The 20,000-nt window shown below is 36.7% G+C and overlaps 1 protein-coding gene across 1 annotated transcript in view; it reads right to left on the bottom strand.

The window, feature by feature from the left end:
• LOC138016630 (arf-GAP with Rho-GAP domain, ANK repeat and PH domain-containing protein 1-like) overlaps nt 1-20,000 on the bottom strand; it is a 66,627-nt gene that overhangs the window by 9,051 nt on the left and 37,576 nt on the right. The window contains exons 13-39 of the mRNA XM_068863823.1: nt 19,938-20,000; nt 17,082-17,166; nt 16,686-16,746; nt 15,400-15,453; nt 14,100-14,185; nt 13,395-13,483; nt 11,982-12,075; nt 11,786-11,854; nt 11,617-11,656; nt 11,434-11,474; nt 11,251-11,325; nt 10,489-10,557; nt 10,301-10,357; nt 9,991-10,097; nt 8,497-8,566; nt 8,312-8,402; nt 7,919-7,999; nt 6,402-6,536; nt 6,130-6,235; nt 4,549-4,633; nt 4,373-4,456; nt 3,525-3,554; nt 3,201-3,248; nt 2,168-2,248; nt 903-1,014; nt 348-454; nt 149-262 (exon numbers count right to left, since the gene is read on the bottom strand). The exon at nt 19,938-20,000 is cut by the window's right edge and continues 50 nt beyond it. Of these exons, the coding sequence (XP_068719924.1) occupies nt 149-262; nt 348-454; nt 903-1,014; nt 2,168-2,248; nt 3,201-3,248; nt 3,525-3,554; nt 4,373-4,456; nt 4,549-4,633; nt 6,130-6,235; nt 6,402-6,536; nt 7,919-7,999; nt 8,312-8,402; nt 8,497-8,566; nt 9,991-10,097; nt 10,301-10,357; nt 10,489-10,557; nt 11,251-11,325; nt 11,434-11,474; nt 11,617-11,656; nt 11,786-11,854; nt 11,982-12,075; nt 13,395-13,483; nt 14,100-14,185; nt 15,400-15,453; nt 16,686-16,746; nt 17,082-17,166; nt 19,938-20,000 (2,134 nt within the window). The remainder of the gene's footprint in view (nt 1-148; nt 263-347; nt 455-902; nt 1,015-2,167; nt 2,249-3,200; nt 3,249-3,524; nt 3,555-4,372; nt 4,457-4,548; nt 4,634-6,129; nt 6,236-6,401; nt 6,537-7,918; nt 8,000-8,311; nt 8,403-8,496; nt 8,567-9,990; nt 10,098-10,300; nt 10,358-10,488; nt 10,558-11,250; nt 11,326-11,433; nt 11,475-11,616; nt 11,657-11,785; nt 11,855-11,981; nt 12,076-13,394; nt 13,484-14,099; nt 14,186-15,399; nt 15,454-16,685; nt 16,747-17,081; nt 17,167-19,937) is intronic.

Here is a 20,000-nt window from a genome sequence, read left to right as displayed (position 1 = left end):
AGTTGAAGTGGCTTAAACAAATGCTTTCCTAATCACTATGACGAAACGGGTCCCTTCCATTCAGGCATAGCATTTGTCTTTTAATTAAGAGAATCTTATTTAGATACAATTTAGGGGCTGAGATCAATTCTACTCATCTTTTCTTTACCCCTTTCTCCTTACTGATGGACAGGTAACCGTGCTTCAAACACACGTGTGATTGCTTCCAGTTCTTTTTGGGTTCCCGGATGTGCAACGTGCCCTCGATCGACAGCCAGCCGACCTGGAAACGAGAAAAAATTACCACGTCACAACCTTCGCCGAAAAAATCGATTCAGCAAAAGGAAATCATAGTTGGTGATATTTACATGAGGAGCAATCTGTTCCGCTATGTAATTCTCTTTGACGATAAGGAAGTTACCGCTGCCCCAGTTGGCGGCCGCAAGAACTTTTTCTCGAACTTGAAATGCACGCTCTGGTAAAATAGTAAAGAGCACAAATAAGGAAATAAGGTACGTGATGACATAAAAAGAAGGGTGGAGAAGTCTTTAAGAGCGGGTCCCATGAAGTTCAACAAGCTGACGGGGACAAAATCATCCCCCCAAAAGTGGTGTTGCAGTTATAAAAGTATCAGTTCACACGAGGGGGCATGTCGCTGCAACATATCCCTGAAACATGAACCCGCAAGATTTTTATGTGTGCACATGTTGTGATTTTGTCCCTAAATAAACAAATAAATAAATAAATATATAAATGAATCGCGCTATCGTTTGGTGTTGTTACTTTATTTCATAGGGTTCATAATTTTCCAAGACTGAGGCTAAAATGTACAAAATTGGTCATTAGCATAAAAGATTAGAATAGAAAATTGGGTTCTTTGCTTAACGTAAATTGTCTTGTAACCAATGAACAGCGGTGCTCACCCAAAGCCCCATTATCGATGACTTCAAACAAAGCCCAATCGAGATTACGAGCCAAGTTCATCTGTGACACAATGTCCTCACATAATCTGCCTGCAGACATCTCAGATGAAACCTGGGCACAATGAAGAATGGATTCCTTTTGTTACCTTTTTTGGCAAATAATGTCCTTTATTATTAAAAAGAAAACTGAGAAAACGCCGACCATGACAAGAACAAAACCAACACAATTTTTCAAACTGAGTGTACTTCAGCCTCTTCTTCAAAACAAGGCCAAGAGAAAACTGTTTTGATGGTAATTGACACGAGCGGCCAGGCGAGAAGCGACACTTATCTTGCCAACAGCTTTGTTACGCGAGGGTTACCCGCTTGTGGTTTCCCCGTTTAATAAATTTTTAACATTGTTAACTTCCCTACGAAATAGTTAATGAAGGTGATTACCGAATGACAGTCTCCTTCAAATGTCCATGTCATAACAACTGATCAGCCACAACAATTGTTCCATCGTAAAATCTCAAACAAAACTACTCGCTGCACTTCCCTTCCAACATGGAACGACAAGTAACTTAAAGTTATTTTACAAAAGGCTAGTTTTAATATTGAGGTTTTCAATTTCGCGCTTGCTGCCGCTGTGTACTAGAGGCTGAGATTGACACGGAATTGCTTATCAAGGCAAACATTTGCAAACGTTACAAGCAACGGCCATATGCGTGCCAACAATGTCGGAAAATACTGGGACTATATGTACCCTTTAACCACTGCTATTTTCATTGGTCTCTATGTATGACCTGTAGCTTCTTTGTTATCAGGGAGCCCTAGGTGCATTGTTTATTCTCCAATCACAGCCCGCGTCTGGAAAGCTGCAGGGGGTCACCCAACATTGGTTCGGTTTCGATGATGGATGTCCTGTTAAATCCTACCACCAATGTTGACCAATATTCATCGAATAGCAATTTACGTTTGGTAAACGTCATCAAAGGTGAGATGCTCCCTACGTTGGCCGAGAACATTGGAAAGTTTAGACGGAGCTTGACGCCGGAAAACAAGTTTTTTTTTTGTTTTTAAATCCAGAAAAGGCAGTTTGCCCGTGCAAGATCGCCTGTTTTAATCTGATACATTTTCATACAATAACCAATATTTAGCTTACTTCAGACTTTGGCCTTCCAGCTCCGAAAAAAGTAAATTCAGTTCCTCTACTATCCATACCATAATGAAATGAAGACTACACAGAAATAAAAAACTCAAACAAACAAACAGGCAAGAATGACCTTCATTCGACAAGGGTTGTCATTTTTTTCTTTGACGTAAATATCTAGTGTAAATTCTCCTCCAGTGCTACTTGTCGTTTCCTGCTATGAAAAAGAATGGAGGAAATTGATTTAGCAATATTTTTAAAAACAAGCACTGTTACTTCCTCGGCAAAAAACACCCTTTAAACAACAAGGCTTGCATACGTTTCGCACTGCATGCTTCATCGTTCAATAGGCAACTTTCACGATGGCGTCATTTGACTAAAAATACCAGAATTCAGTTTGTTTTTCTTTTCTTATTTAAATTTTGTATTCCCAGTGGGGTAAAAATAACAATAGCTCTAATTAGCATGAGACAAACAAACCCTGAAGGATTCTGGTACTTGTAGTCAAATGACGTCATCATGCAAATGTCCTATTTTAGTTCTAATTTTTCTACGTTAGGCCTGGCCACACAGCCTCCTCTTTGAGAAAGGAGTGTGGTTTCTTTACGTTCAAAAGCGTTTATGAACATTCATTTGAAGAGATGTGATATAGAGTACGTAATGTACCTTCCTCATCTTCAGTTATACCCAAGATCGAAACTGTCATTTTCCTATAACCATAGATTTCTTTGTTGGGTGGTGAGTCATGAGAATTTGGTGTTATATCACGATCATACCTCTTAAGCTGATAATTATCTTGATTCTCAATATCTGTCTGACTGACACTTCATTGAAATTTGTGAGGAGAATAGACCTTATTCATAAATTGCGGTCAATTTATAATTCTTTTGTCGAAGTGAAAATTAGCCTACCAAGCCTCGATACCATACAGTGAATTGAAAATAATTCTTGCTCTAAAGTGAGGCCTGGTAGGCTAATTTGCACGTGGACAAAAGAATTATAAATGTGACCGCCATTTATGAATAAGGTCTATTGACATGCTGATCATTCCTGGGAGTCAAAGGGTGAAACATCTTTTGGTGGTAGCACCACAGGTCAGGTACATGTAACACTACTTTTTAAAGACCTTTATCAAATTGCTTACATTTACAAATGAGTTACAGTACCTTTTCCTCGTTGAGTTTTCTGATCTTCTCTTTGGCTAGCTGAATGACCTAACAAATAGAGATATGCGCGTTATTTCTGCTCTTTCTTGAGGAGATACAAATTTTTTACGACAAAAATGTGGGAAAATAAGAGCGCAGGGCCCGATGGGAAGATAGTATCAAATCGCTTAAAGAGTGAGGCCTGGCGACAAGTTAGCATGTTTTTTTGCCCCTGCTGTGATTTTTAAGCAATAGAGGACTTTTTCCGTGTTTACATAGCCTCATCTAAACACGAAGGGCTCTCGGGTACCAGGATAAAAAACAAAAATATCGAGAAACTGTTACCTGATCTTTCAGGACCTCATCTTCGCCCACCTGACAAAAAGGGGAAAAAAACAAAAGGTAAGGCTTGATCGTGACATAAAGTACTCGCAAAATATTCTGACAAATTTGCCGTCAAAAACTCTGTATGAACGACAAGATCCTAATGCTGAATACCTGACTAACTGGCTGTTTGCGAGATTGAAATTTCGTTAGTGACCACTCGCTGAATTTGTATAGGTGTTGGCTGTTACTGAACTCTATCAGTCTGCTCAATTCGGCCGTATCAGGACATGCACAATTTTTCTATGGGTCATAACATGAGGCTAAATCCTATTAAGTGTAAGGAGATGCTACTTAACTTTATGTTATACCCTAACTTTACTCTCAGACCAAAAGTATTAGGTAATAACGATAAAGAACATGTATCGACTTAAAAGATCACATGATATAAAAAAGCCTGCAAGATGCTCTACTCCCTACGTATTCTACATAGAGCCGGCGTTGATCAAGGAAGCACGTTAAAGGTCTATATAACTTATGTTAGATCCTTTTTAGAGTACGCTGTGCCTGTGTGGCAATCCATTCCAGATTAACTGTCTAACAAAATTGAATCCATACAAAAAGGGCGCTTCAGAGTATTTTTCAGTGTGCTGATAGCACGGGTTAGTAGTAGTAGTAGTAGTAGTAGTAGCAGCAGCAGCAGCAGCAGCAGCAGCAGCAGCAGCAGCAGCAGCAGCAGCAGCAGCAGCAGCAGTAGTAGTAGTCCACAATCCCCATTCCTTGATCCTGATTTTCCAGGAAACCATGTCTGGGCGTGTTTCATGCCTGCACTACGACACAAGTGTTGTTACGAATAATTTAATACTTACATCAAAGAGCCACTGGTAATAATTAATCATGTCACCAACGATGGAAAACTCTTGGTTGATAGAAGTATCATCCATTCTTCCAGTCTGGTATAAAGAGAAAAATAACAACAATTATGTACGAAATCCGCAATAGAAAAAGGTAAACTTTTCTATAAACGAAAGAACTGAATACTCACTTTTTCATTGGACATCAATGTTGGTCCAAAGATCATTGCAACGTTAGGTAATCCCATTTTGTTTATGGTCACTAATTCCACAACCCTGAAATAGAAAAAGGACAAAAACTATCAGTGAATTGTGAAGCGACTCGCACTGCGAGACGTCAAAATCTGGTAAGAACATCTGTGACACACTCGGCTATCGCCTTGTGTGCCACTTTTATGTTCTTACTACATTTTGACGTTGTCAGTGATCTATTACTAAACAGACGCACGGCAACATGGAATCTATTTTTTAAATATATTTTTGGCACAGGATGTCTTTCTACGACAGGAAAAATATTGACCTTCATTTACTATAATTTTATTGATCACATAATCTATTTGTTAAATAGACCGAATGCATAAAATGGCGGCAAAAAAAATTCTTTTGTTTATGTGCTAATTCGACTCACTCGCCTCGTTTGCAGGGAAAAAATACAAAAGAAATGTGGCTTTGAGAGCGAGGCTAGTGAGTCTAATTAGCGCATAAACAAAAGAATACATTTTTAGCTGCCATTTATGCATTCGGTCTATGTGTGTCACTTGTGTCAATTTCTTCACATTGGACAATGATGACATGAGGTAGTCGGAACGTCATGCAACTTTTTTATCGTTAAATTTCCTTTTAAAATGTCTTTCAAAATCCACCTTTATCAACATTGTATACCACAAATCCCGGCTTTTCTGTCCAGCAACTGGATGTGACTTTGCTGCTCCTGAAAACACTTTACCACGGTACCCTTGAGTTGACTATTAATTTCGTGATGAGTTTAGTTTCTCAGCATGTTAAATTTGATTTACAATATTTGTTTCCCTGCTTATTGTCTCGATATTGTCGCAGAGAGCGTTCCAGAGTATCCATATGTGCCAATTAATTAACAATTATTCGCCGAACTGAATAATTGTTTTAGTAGGTGATTATTTGAAAAATATGCATTTTTTTTAAAACAATTAATTTCTTCGTCTGTCACCTCGACAAAACGGCTTGCGGCCATTATGAAAAAAAGAACACTTAGGAACCACACATACGTGATTATAGCGTAATAATCACCTCAAAGGCAACCAATCAGCGCTGAGAATTTTCAATAATTACGTATGTAATTACACCAAAAGAAGACATTTAGACCCTCGGAAAGTTGAAAAGACATTGATTACAAGTTTTAACAGCAGACATGCCAGGATTGGCTTTTAATGGATAAGAATATCAAGGTTTCGAGTGAGACGAAATATTTAAATAATGATACGAAGCTCAGGTCAAGGAACGCTAAGATAAGTATACTAACCCATAATGATTAAGTAACAGTCTCGATTTTATCTCTGTTGTGAAAGTGTGTTCCTCCCCCTTTTTTGGCTTAATTCACACCCACCCCCCTTAATGCACACACTTTGTAGTCTTCACTATCTATCAACCTTTATCTGCCCATGATATGAAAACGTTATTGTTCAGCATGTTATGGCATACACCTTCCAAACGCTTGGTTGAAGAGTAAACTACTTCATTGGTATTGACACTCAATGTCATACGAAGATTCTCCATAAGAAGAGTATACTACATACTTTGTCAAATGAAAGATAATTATTTTCAGCGTGTCATGGTTCACTTTAGGAAGTTGGTTGATCAAATCTTTGATTGCTATCAGTCTTGTGTTATGATCTTGATTCACTGACAACGAAAATCAAAACCAAGAAAAGAAAATTAGTGCGCAACAATGCTATGAATGAAGAAAGCTTCTATTTTGTCTTAGTTCAAGACAATTATAGGTCTTCAGGAAAGCAAATTGTTTGTTTCTATATCACTGACGAATTTTGATACTGGCCTAATTACTTACAGCCTGCCGTAATGAATAGCTTGTACACGTGACCAGGAATGACTGGGTCAGGTAGTTCTCGCAAGTACTGCTTCAGTATTCCTGTGACGTCATGAACACCACACTCATCTAGTGTCAGCAAGACTCTCCCCGCATCTGAAAGGTAACAAGTCTCAATCAGCGCTCCCTTCCATCAGTGGAGTCTCATCTTATATCTGCTTTGGTAGTGAAATGAAAGATCTCTCTTATTTTGAGACCAAAGCAGATATATATGTATTGGAATGCGCAACGGGTACGTTGCAAAGTCAAATGCCAAAACAGGGAAGCATTTGAGGAGTAAGAGGTTTCCGTTCTGAGCACGCGCACTTCGAAAAATGTCGGCTTCTAAACGTTACGCGCATGCTAAGTTCGGTAATCGTCCTCGTCCTCCGACTAAAGGATCTCTAATGTCAAGTACACAGGGAGTGGTTACTCAGGTCTACCCAGCCAAAGGCTCCACATGATTTAAATGTATGACAAACAAAGCCTTTGTTAAAAATTACATCCTACAAAAATGGAATAAAATTAATTGGTCGGATGCATGATGTGTGAAGGCCGCTTTAAAGGAAACTGGAAGGACTGAATATCCGATTTTGTTATTGCAATTGACAGAAGCGAACGCTTCCTAAATTAGTTCAGGTTTAAATGTCCGTTGCAAAAGGATTTGGGAGATTTTTACGTAAGCATCGTTGTTTGCAGGGACGCTCGCATCGGGTTTGTGCGGAGCTTCCTATTCGATTGTCGAACGCAGTTCAATCATCCAAGATTAAAATTACTGCTAGGTTACGAATAAACAGCCGTTATTTCCTGTTTGTATGCCAGTGTCACAGATATGGATACTCCCAGGAGCACGTTCAACTCAAGGGAATGTTGTTTGTTGTAGATAGTTGCATTTCAAAAGATTTAATGAAGCGTCGTTGAAACAGTGAGTTTGGCAAATGGTTGTTTACCTTCCCAAAGTTAAAAAGTTAATTTTTGAATGAGGGCAGATACAATATGAAAATAGGCAAAGGTTGCATTCTTGTGTGGAGTGTAGTAAATGCCTTGAAGTGGGAACAGAGCGACATTATTCGTTTGTGAAACATCCTGATTGGGCAATTTTTTTCCCTCTGATTGTCTGATGTCCATCATCAGCCGATAATCAGATGCTTGTTAAATCAGTTTAAAATCCACTTTTTTGTGAACAAAGTCTACCGAGATTATAGACCTCTTTCATAATAGCGGCCAAATAAAATATTCTTTTGTTTTAATGCTAATAAGCCTAACTAGCCTCGCTACGACGAGCAAATTTCAAAAGAACTTTTGTTTCCGTAGGTCTAATTAACACAAAGACAAAAGAATGTAAAAGTAGTCGCCATTTATGAAAGTGGTCTATAACTCGGATACCTTTCAGGTATTCCGAGTAATTATTAATTTCAGGGGAAAAGCACCATTGTGACAAGGACCTCATATATGGTCTTTTGAAACAAATTCTCCCATTTACTATTTACACACTTCACCTTGATCAAATAGTGTCCTTAACTTCTTCATAGTCAGCTGTCCCCCATTCACTCTGTACACACCTTCCATTTCAAGACCACCTGAAAACAAGTGACTGAGATTACCCTACTCAAATGGAAGATCTCTGATTCTTGGCAGTGGAAAAATTGAGCAGCTTGTTAGAATATATTGCACAAGAATCTCCTCTCTCTTGCTCTGTCTAGCATAACAAAAAAATATACAATTGCAAAAAAATGGGTGTGTAATATGTTGAAAAGCCTTCTTGCTTCATTCACTAAGTTCACCCAATTCTCAGGGACCTGTTTTTCCCTTGACGTCATACTCATTGAGCAAAGATGGGCTGTTTGTGGTCTGGAAAATTGTTGCAGTAAACTTCCAAATTAACACCATACCATAAGTTTCCACAAATTGCAGACATTTTGCCACAAGATGAGGGATACCATCAGATCCTAGATCCTGTTGACTCAGCAAAACACCAAACACCTAAAAGAAGACAAGAAAAATTTAATTTCATGTGTTACTCTTGAAAGAGCTTGGCACATACCGGTAGTTAGCTTTAAAGGTATCAGACTCTTACCTGCTTGTTTCTCAAGGCTGAGAACCAGGCATCCAGCTCTTCCTCTGTGTCTGCCTTGAGAGAATGTGTTCTGAGAAGATGAATGAACGCGTTGTTCGTAATGAGAATGGACACCTGTTCAAGAAGGAGTCACACGTTGCTTTCTACACAAAATAGAGAAATGATCGTTGCACCTATCTGCACAATTTAAGCACTTTATAGTCCCTGCAGACACCTGAAAAAATTCAGGAGGTGGCTCCTATGGGATTAAAAGTCATGACCTCTGCGATGCCGTCGCAATGCTACACCAACTGAGCTATGAAGCTATGGGCTCATGTGTTGTTCCTGTGAAAGGACTGGATGAATGAAATTAATGTATACATTTTAAGTGTGGGTTATAAACGAAAGGTAGATGTGATCCTTGCACTTGCTGTAACTTCTATTTACCTGTTATTTACCTTATTAACTTACTCCATTTTTCAATGAAACAGAACAGCTTTCTACTTCTTCCTCTCTCAATGGCAAAAATGTATGAGAACAGCACTTCAAATACATACATTTTATTTCATTGAGTCCTTTAATGGGACACACGACCCCAACAAATTGTCCTCACAGCTCAGTTGGTGGAGCAATGCACTGGCATTGCAGAGGTCATGAGTTCTAATCCTGTTGGGGCCACCTGAATTTTTTTTTTTTTCAAAGACAATAAAATTGCTTAAATTGTCCAGGTAAGTGTGAGGATCATTAATATTTTCTCCACTTCGTCTATAGCCCGCACTTCAAATATATACATTTCTTCCATTGCTTTCTACATTCATATACTGTAACTGTTGAGAATGTTCTCCTCTATCTTTTTTGAATTATTGCTCCATCCATTTGCTTCTGTGAATTTGGAAAAGCAGTTTTCAAATATTATTTTGCTCAGTACTAATCTCCTTGACTCGTGCCATGATGTACGTTGTGTGTGTGCATATGTATGTGTCTGTGTGCGTGTGCTTATGTGTGTGTTTATTTATTTATCATTATTTCTTATTCTTATGTATGGACTTATTGTAAAGAGCTATAAATTATAATAGGTGTTAATGGGCACAAATTAGTTTTTACTATATCGTGCCCCTCTCCATTTTATTTCTTATACTTAAATTAATTACTCTATTTTGTTTGGAGAAAATATTAATAATAATAAAAAAATAAAAAATTCAATCACCACTTCTAAGCAGAAGCAGGGCACTTCAGTAATAATTAGTGTTGACAAGGCCCAGATAAATGTTGATGCAACAATGACATTCATTGTCAAAATCTCAATTTTCAAGTGAAGGAAACAATATGCTTCTGTGAATTTGGAAACTGGCCGGTTTTTTTATTTAGCCCCTATCACTCCCCACAACCACAACTTTTCAGCAGTTACAAATTACTTGTCCAGCCTCTTCCCTGACCCAGCCAAGGTTTCAGTAACCCTGAGCATTCTGTAAGCTCCTCCTGAGAAAAACAATTCTTCTATTTTAAGCTTCTCACCTGTCAACAGTAACTATATCCATTTGCAGCACTTCTCCTTTGGGACACTTCACCAGTGACGTCACTGTCGTAAGATCAATCACTACAAGGTCATCCTTTTCATGGGGCTACAAACAAATCAGGTGAATGGTTTTGTCAGTAGATGGTGCATCCTTTTCCTCTGTGCATCCAATAGTGCTCTGTTTTTGCCATATTTCTAAGCTCTAGCTTTGTAATGTGAAATAATATAAATATTATATAGAATAGGCAGATAAAATCTGTCACATCTATCCACCAGAAACTACAGTAAGTTGTTGACAGTTGCACTCACCCCTCTTGCATACTTCAACTGTCGATCTTTTAGTAGAAACCACTTTTTCTTCCAAGTCTAAAGCAGGGCAACATAATGTTACTGCACTGGATATTATTACAAAACATTATTGACTGACAACATTAGATGACAACATTGAAGAAGAGAATATTGTAAGAACAAAAAGTTATAGTGGTTGTAAGACTTACTGCCTCTTTCTTGTACAAGAAACCTTCTTTCTCATAAACTACTTCTACGAAGGGAACACTTTGAGGAGTCTGTGAAGAAAACATCACCAAATTCGATCACAATTGAGCATCCTGTGGCTACAGGTTTTGTCCAGTATGTCCCAGCAAAAATACCCATATCTCCTTGGATGAACAATCTCAAAGACAACTTAAAAACTTGTCAAACTTCAAAGGTTGATAGAAGAGGGCGTTGGTGAAGGGAGATAACTCCCTCTTGATATCTGTCTTAAAGGGCTATATTGCAAGTTAAGGCCTGCATTTTTCCAGACCTGCAAAATTTGAGAGCTAAAGTAGAAAAGAACATTGCACCACAACTTACAGTTGGGCCTGGAGAAGACATCATAATACCACTTGTAAATATGTACCGTGAAATTTGGCAGGACAAAGAAAAAGTCTCCTAAATTAGCCAATCAAAGAGTACATAGTATTTCCAAGAACATTCATCAGATTCTAACTTTCCCTACTTAGTTGATAATAGACGTCAGCTATTCTATGTTTAACTTAGGACACAAATTCACAGCAGCAACATTGGAAATGGCAAATATGATGGTGCCCCAGACTTATTCTTAATTTCTTACAGAATAGAACTCTGATCTTATGCAAAATGTTTTTTTTTTTCGGTTGATAAACATGTCTGTTCATCATGCGAGTGAAAGCCTAGACTCTGTACAGCATGATTCTAATCATCTCTACTAAAAAAAGTAATATACAGCATGTCTTTACCTCAAACCTGACTTGGTCATCATTGGAATTTGGCATTTCGAGTTTACCTTCTCCACCATTCTGACGAAGTAGTTCCTACAATAATTGCAAATGATTTAACAATGATGTCAAATTGAAAAATTTGACCAGGGTCGGGGAGAAACAAACTTGAAAGAAAAATAATAAATTACATGCTTTACTCACTGCTTGAAGAGATTGCCCAGCTTCTTCTGCTACCTCAAGAGCTGTGGAAAAATGTAATGAATTCAACTAATCAAAACACATCTCTATGCCTTAAAGGTGCAAAGAGTGCCTCAACTCAAGGTTGAGTATGTAGAACAGTACCACTCTGGCCCTGAAATGACACCACCAAGTTTCATAACTCACGTGTTTTTTCACCCTCAGAGTCTGGTGGAATGTATTGCACCTATAAAAAGTTAAATGTCACAAAAGAAGCATAATAACAAAATAACAGAATAACAGGAACTCTTTCTTTACAAATTCTGGGTCAGAAGCCACAGCATTTATTATATTAAAAGATCAAGAATTCACTTACATCAACTTTGTTGAGAATCAGCTCCATTGTAGTTACAACATCATCAGTTACAACAGTATCTCGCAAGCACTGCAAGAGTAATAAATTCCAGTTGGATCAATTTAACCAAACTTTTAATACAAGTTAAGTTTGGACCAGTATAACCATGAAACAACAATAAATATACACTGGTGTAATGATATTGGAAAAGCTTTACCTTTCCTAAAACAGCAGCATTCCCAAATGACTGATGGTATTTGCAGTATTTCTTTTCCCAGTACTTACAATAGATAAACTCACGTCTTGTTGAGCTGCAATTTAAAAAACTCTGGTAACTGTACATGTATGTCAGTATTCAAGTGTTGTTGAATTTTATGCAAACCTAAACCCAAGATAGAGATCACTACAAAAGAAGGATATGGAGTATCATTGATGGTGCACTGCAATCAGCGGCACAGTCGTGGTCCTGACCCCCTCCCCCTTAGATTAGATTCCTCTTGTAGTTAGTTGTTGTTAAAGTGCTGCTATGACAAAAAGATCAAGTTTTGAAATCCAAAGAAAAATAAATATATGTTATTCACCGGCCTTGGTCGGTCAGTATTGGGAAAAACTGTGCTCTCTGTCTCGAAATTCTATTTTTAGAAGGTAGGAGAAACTATTAAGAAAAATTGGAAAAGTCATGTTTTTATTTTACACATTGTCTCATCAACGTTGCAACAAATGTACAATAAAATGAGTTGGTCAGGAATATTTTTACACTGTGTGAAGTTTCGCTTTCAAAAGTCAACAAACTTGGCGAAATGTAGAAGAAGCCATTTCTTTCAATTCGCAACTTAACTATGAGCTTAGCGTAGTTGGTTACCAAGACCGTGTTCAGGAGATAGGAAAATACTGCCCGCTCCCGGGACCAATCAGATTGCAGGATTCTCAGGATGCCACCCGCTCACAATCAAAAAAATAAATATATGTTAATTAAACACGAAGTGACTCAAGTTTTAAAGGGAGAGTTTCACGTCTCTGCGCATGGGCAAACTGTCACGTCAGCCCATTTAATTCCATTGTTGTTGAAACAATCGAAAGCACTGATGCAGGAAACGGAAACAATCCCATAGTACCTGATTACTCATTGGAATTACTTTTGTAATCATTTCCTTTGTGTTATGAACCTACTGTATGTGAATAGATCACTTGTGCATTACGACAACTCGTGCGTAGAATAAATTTTCGACCCGTACAATAAATTTGAGGTCAAAACTAAATTCGATATTTTCTGTGTAAGCCCGCAGTGTCTTCCGCCAAATTTGGGCCTTAGTCATTCAGTGCATTTGCTTTAATACTCTCTGTGTTTAATTAACATCATCTGGTTTAGTAAGAAACTGTAAAATTTACAACTGCTAGTGCTAAAGCTTGGACATGCACAAAACCGTGAAACTGTCCCTTTAAGTCTGAAGCCTTAAGCCAAACGGTGATTAATGGTGGACTGTGATATTCAAGTTACACTGAGAGTAAACAGCCTTTGGACAAAACTCAAAGCTCAAAATTTTGCCAAAAAGGAAAATGTTTTTTTGAATCATAGCAGCACTTTAAACTATATGTAGATTATGAGATTTGTAGAGTTTGAAATACATACGAATCAGCTGCTGGAGATATTTTGTCATCTTCAGGTAATTTGTGCTCAAGAAGCTGGTTTGCTTGGTCATTTCCAATTTTTATCATCAACTGTGTCAAAAAAGCAAAAGGCTAGGCTGACACATAATCTTCCTAAGATGTAACATTGCAATATTATAAACTAGTAACAATTACTGATCATACAATAAAGTTATGAGTGGATTCAATATCTGTACAGGCATTATAAATCCAACACTGCAAAAATTGTGATTAAGATGAAACAAAATTGTCTATGCTCATCATAATTATTCTTTATTATTCCAAGATTATGCCATTCCACCCTGGTTTGAAAGGGTTAAATATGACAGTTAAGACTAAAAAACAATTAAATCAAAGGCAAAAGATACTTCAATCAAATACATGTATAATTAAATTTAAAAAATTAATAAGTATGTTATTCACCAACTAGGAGGTCTGTATTGAGAAAAACTGTGTTTGAGGTCTTCAAACCCACCCACCCCCAGGCAATAGTCAAGACAGAGGAATCCGCACACCCACCAACTTACAACAGTTGTCAACAAAATTCTTGAGACATTATTGATGCAGCAGTTATTTCCTTCCCTTTAGAAGTTTGAAAATAAAACACCTGTTCCCAAGGAAACACCTTTCACAAAGGTAATTCTGACATTTAGTTGGCAAAATACTAATAAAGAGAATAACAGACAACCTCAACAAGAGCAGGATTCCATATCTTTTCGTCCATCAGCAGTGAGCGGGCTCTGGAACAGTGCACTCCAAGGTTTCGATGAACACCTAACAATCAGAAATTTTAAATTAATTTTCTTTTCAATATAACAAAAGTAGAAAAGGCCTTGAACGTGACTTGAAGGAAATTGTGTTACATGTATAACCATGCTTCAGCCAGTTCTATAAATTTATCAAAGCTTAGAATTAGATGGATACTTCATATGTTGGATGTCAAATTGGGCATTCATCTAGTAAGCCATTTTACAGTTGTTTGCTCAGTGACCTAGCCTATGAATTTCTTGTATTGATAAAGACCTCACTACTTTTCTCGTGTAAATTGTGTTGTTGTAATTCTAACTACCGGTAGTCTACATTAACATTAAAAAAGCACAAAGGTTTGTATCAAAGCAGGGTCACCAGCAACCTCGCTTTCATTCTTAGGCCAGGTAACAACAGTCTGTAAAATGGTCTATTAGGGTGACATTTATGGACATACAGCTGTAAGTGTCAGGATGAGCAGTGCACTGAAGTAGTCACCTACTTCAAATCTTATTGAGAGCACAGTGACTCTCTTTAATGATGTTAATCAATAAATTACTAATAATAAGAATGATAATATCAGTTTTGTAGAGCACACTTTCCATGACGAGATGCCCAAAAGAATTAATGCAATTAAAATATACAATATAAAAGTAACAAATCGAAAGTGGTTCAGGTGTTGTCTGTACTCTGCTCCTCGTGAGTCCACGACATTTTGACCACTACAAAGACAAATATCGTTGTCGATAAGAGTACAAACAACGCTGAACCACTTGCGATTTGTTTTTTACCGCAATATTCAACGCCAAAGAAAATATTTATTTCAGAGCGTGACCAAAATCATGACACAAAGAAAGAGCAAGCATTGTCTATAACTTTCTTGCAATGTGATTGGTTTATTTCCCAAAATGAGCATTCCTGATTGGCCATTACATTGCGTGACAAATTGACGCGAGCATGGCGCGAGCAGCGTTGTCTAGCCTCTTATCGACAACAGCAAATTAGCCAATCATATTGCGCAATTACAAGCAATTGTGGTAAAAAATACAATATTCAATGCAATACAGTGTATGTAGATATATACGTAACTGAAACTATCAGTGATATGTATAAGCACAGGAGTAATAGTTAATATAACTTTGATGGTTGTTGCCCACCTGGAACAAAACAAATTATTGACAACTACAAATTTCAATATTTTAATTAATTTTATTTAGCAGAACTCGTTAATAATGACTTACCAATACATTTTGCACAAACACAGACACAAAAGTTGATTGATGCCCAAACAGGATCTGAAAAACAGTTGTTGAGAATATTTTTAAATAACCCACATTCAAGACTGAGGAGCTGTGTTAACCCCTTGACTTCTAACTGCCCCCCATTGACAAGTAAAATCATCAGGAGTTAGAGTAAAATCCATTAAGTCTCACTCCTAGGATTCAATGGGTTAATCCAAAAAATTATACACTCCTACTTTCTAATAATAAGGAGTTTTTGTGCTGAAATGTACAACACCAATTAATATTGTCATCTTCAACACCAACCAGCTAAGACTAGTGGAAGGGTTTCAAAGCCTGACAGTGACACCCAGGTAACCCACAAGACAGGTATATGTGTTCAAAGGGACCAGCAGAAAATTTGACAATTTTTGTGAAGGGAACTTTTTCATCTTCCATGCCTTGACAAAGTTTGCCCCACAACCCATGGGACATTGACTAATCTTATGGTCCACTATGCTCAACTAACATATCATCGTGCTACAAGCCAAAAAAACAAGCAAGTTCATTTTGCAAAGCCAGTGAGACAAACTAAGACCAGAGTTTTTCTCTTGCCCATTTAAAGGCCTTCGTTGAACAGAGTGGCTCAGCCAAATTGGCCAATTAAGATAAAATCCATAAGGCCACAACAAGATTTCTATTAAGACATAATATAAAAAAAACCTGGAATGTTAATTAGCTCATTATTAGTGTCTTTTAATAAATTACTGTTTTATACTTCAATGGCCAAGTGACAGAGGGCAGTCGCAGTTGAGCAGTAAGACTTAAGATGTATGCCTTACTGTTATATAGCAGCAAAGGACACTAGTGCCGCAAGCTGTGAGGTATAGGTGAGGTTAAAATACAGTGGTTTCAATAACTACCAACAACCGACGAAAAGCTTTGCTCAGAGAAGTTGGCTACTTTTTTCCCTAAATTGAAGTAAATAAAAAAAGATGCTTTCAAACCTAACCATAAAAATTCATTTTGACAATGACAACATGACGTTGTCTAAATATGATCATCAATGTTATTTGGCTCTGGAAATGTGGCGTTTGGTGGCATTCTTTTAAAATGGTATGCCTCAAGACACCCTGGAGAAATGGACCAATAAGCCCCTTGTTTATGCAGTCGGTTTACAAACCAATCACCATTAAAAGTCTTAATCTTTAAAATCTTGAATTAAAATTTTATTGAAATATTAAAATATTGAATTTTTATTACAATATAAATATAAAATATCATTATCATCATTATCACTGTGTTACCTTTCATTCCACAGTCGGCACAGTATCGATTACTGGGATTCTCCCAAACTTTTTCAAGTATCTATGAGAAAGTGACAACAAGAATGTCCAATCCAAAATAAGAAAAGATGTGCATAAAGGGAGAGTTAAATTGACATTATGATGTCATGTGAAAACCAGGAACCTCCTAAAAGGTTTAAATGAAAATACATGTAGCTAAATGTGATATATATATATATTTTTAGGTGTCTTGAATGTTTTTTTTTGTGTTCATTTTTTGAAAGTCACTTGATATTTCATTACACTTATCCTTGCATTTTAACAAGGGGTGCATTGGGTATCAATACTGTAGAGTTACAGATTGGCCATTTTTTTTGTTTTTTTGGTTGAAGTTTGTAGTTGGTGAACACATCTTACCGTTCTATCACCAAGACCTATTTGGATTGCTGTTTCAATAGCAACAATCCATGATGCAGTATCCAATTCACTATCTGCCTGAAAACTGAAAGCAAAATGTGTGCTTAAACAAGGAGGTTTGACAAAGAACACTGGAATGGCTATACCAGTACATAATTATACATGTTATTGTAAACTTTGTCAGCATGTAACATAATTATCAGCCACGCAAGTTACGTGCTGATGTTCTCCACAAGACGCTGATTTCTATCATTATTTTTTCTCTAACTATTGTTTACCAGAGAATGAACAAAAATGAATGTACAACATACATACATGCTAATTCTTGCTTTTTTTCTCATTAGCAATAATAATTTTTGTCGAGAAGTTTTTGTTGAGATTCTATCGGGACTAAGAGTAAATAGTTCAAAAACAGAGGGATTATGGATTGGCTCACTAAAGAAAAGCGACAGCAAACCACTTGGCATCAAATGGCCGAACGAACCAATAAAAGCCTTACATGTAGGTGTTTTCTTTACCATGACAATACTCTGCTCTATGAAAAAAATTTTTAGAGAGACAATTGTAAATACTAAAAAACTTATAAATATCTGGTCATCAAGAAGACTTTCAATTTTTGGAAAAATCTTTATTATTATTATTAAGGCTCACCTTCCGAACAATAATAGTATAAACTTGCAACAGGAATTTAATATTACTAAAGATCAACTTGAAAAGTCTTATAACCTTCCACATACTGTCAATTGTGAACCTTATCCAATTAAAAGGCATTTCAATATTAAGTCCTAAATACAATCCTGTGTACTAATGATAAATTGTACAAGATTGGCTACAATAAAAAGTTCTATTGCTCTTTCCGTAACCACGAAAAGGAAACTTTGTACCATCTTCTGTCTCAGTGTCCTCATTCAAATAAGTTTTGGAAAACCTTTGAACTATATATTTTCCAGTTAACAAAACAACAGATAAGTCTTAACCTATAAGATGTTATTCTTGGAGTGATCTCCTCGATATGCCCCACATTAAATTATTTGATAATCATAGGCAAATTGTATCTGTGGAATTGCAGAAGGAATGGAGTTCTTCCCAATTTAACCTGCTTTCGAGCAAAAGTGAACATCAAAATACAAACAGAAAAGTACATTAGTGCTAGGAACAAAACGATTCACAAATTTTATGACAAATGGAAATTTTTTACATAGTTATCTTCTAGACAGTAGTTAAAGTAATGTATCATAAGTCGAACTTTTTAAAGTACCGTAATTTCCTGGCGATTACCCGCGGGTAATGTGTTAATTTTTCTGCAAACAATTGTTGGTGCGGGTTATAGGAAGGTGCGGGTAATGTGATAATTTTTAAATCTTCCAGTATAGTTTTAAAACCGTAAGTAGGGAAAAAATATATAAGTCATTAATGAAACTGTTTCTAAAAACTGTGTATTGCCTTATTTATCCCGCTTTAATTGCCTAATAGACTTAAATGCTCTCGATGAAAACCAATGCCAAATTTAAAACATATCAACAATATCGTTGGCAATCTAAATCGTTTATCACGCGTGTGATATTACTTTCTTACTTTGCTAATTTCAGAGCTTCTTTCTTTGTTTAGCTGAAAATAAAAACATTATTCACCAACTGGAATAATAAAACTCAAAATAAAAGAATAAAAATGTGAAATAGCAGGCTTTACAGAAATTCACACACAAAAACTGATGCCAACATGTTCATTTCATGGTACTGCTGCCGCAGTGTAATTAATATGGCACATAAGAGGTGATTGTCGGCACGCGTGTAAACAACCATTCATGGATAAAATTTTAAAACACCAGAATATTCGGTAAAATATTCCTAGCAAGTGCTGCCTTGAGGTAGAGAGTATTTTCCTGTTTCAAGCGATTTCTTAGAGTCAGTAGATCCTGAGATATCGATTTGTTTTGGAATGGAGTTTTACAAGCGGTATCATTCAATGGAAGATCAAAAACAATAGGTGTGAAAACTTACTTGACCTGTTTCACAGTGACACTGAGGATGAAGACTTTGATGGATTTTAAACTGAACTGATAGCACATGAACTGATAGCATTTGAAATGAGCATTTTATTAAACATTTAACTACCTTGTGAAGATGTTTTTGAACGAAAAAACCGTCATTTTAGTGTAAATATTTCAAGTATTTAAGTATTTTAAGCTTTTGCTAGTCAAATTAAAAGTATTGTTTATTTCAAAACTGCAGTTATTTTACCTCTTTCTTTGAAAAGTTTATTAATCTTTGGCTTCGGAAAAAAACTACACTTGTATGGGCTATGCACGGCCACGAGGCCTCATCATCACTCCAACTTTGTGAGTTCACGGATTTCTTTTGTTTTTAGGTGCGGGTTATCTGTTGAAATTTTTTTCTTGTTATTGCAAAAAATGACATGACTGATGCGGGTAATCTACCACGTGGGTGATCGCTCGGAAATTACGGTAGTCTATTAGTTATTATTGTTCAACAGTGTCTCTGTAAAAAGTAGTGTTCTACAGTAGGTGTTGTTGTATGTAGGTTACTTGTGTTTTGTTACGTAAGTCTGTAAATATTGTTGTACTGTGCATTAAATAAAAAAAATAAAAAAATAACAAAATAATAATAATTTTTGTTTTGTGGTGTTTTCTTGAGATGTCACTATCACTGCTTAAAGGGAACATAGTTTGTGAGTGGACCTGGATGTTGTTGACCCATTCACACCTAAAGCACACCCAATTGACAAGTAAAATTGTCTGGCATTAGACAGCGTTATTTCTATAAGGCTCACTATCAGGTCCCAACCTTTCACTATTCATTTTTCACACAAGGGATATCCAATGAGATTAAGACTCACCAGTAATTTTTCATGAAGGTAATGATGACAAATCTGTTTTTATTCCCTTCAACAGCTTTGACT

This window comes from Montipora capricornis, chromosome 9 (genome assembly GCF_036669925.1).
Source record: "Montipora capricornis isolate CH-2021 chromosome 9, ASM3666992v2, whole genome shotgun sequence".
In the NCBI taxonomy this organism is placed as follows: Eukaryota; Metazoa; Cnidaria; class Anthozoa; order Scleractinia; family Acroporidae; genus Montipora; species Montipora capricornis.
The sequence above is the reverse complement of the archived record's forward strand: the minus strand, read 5'-3'. Positions and strand labels throughout refer to the sequence as shown.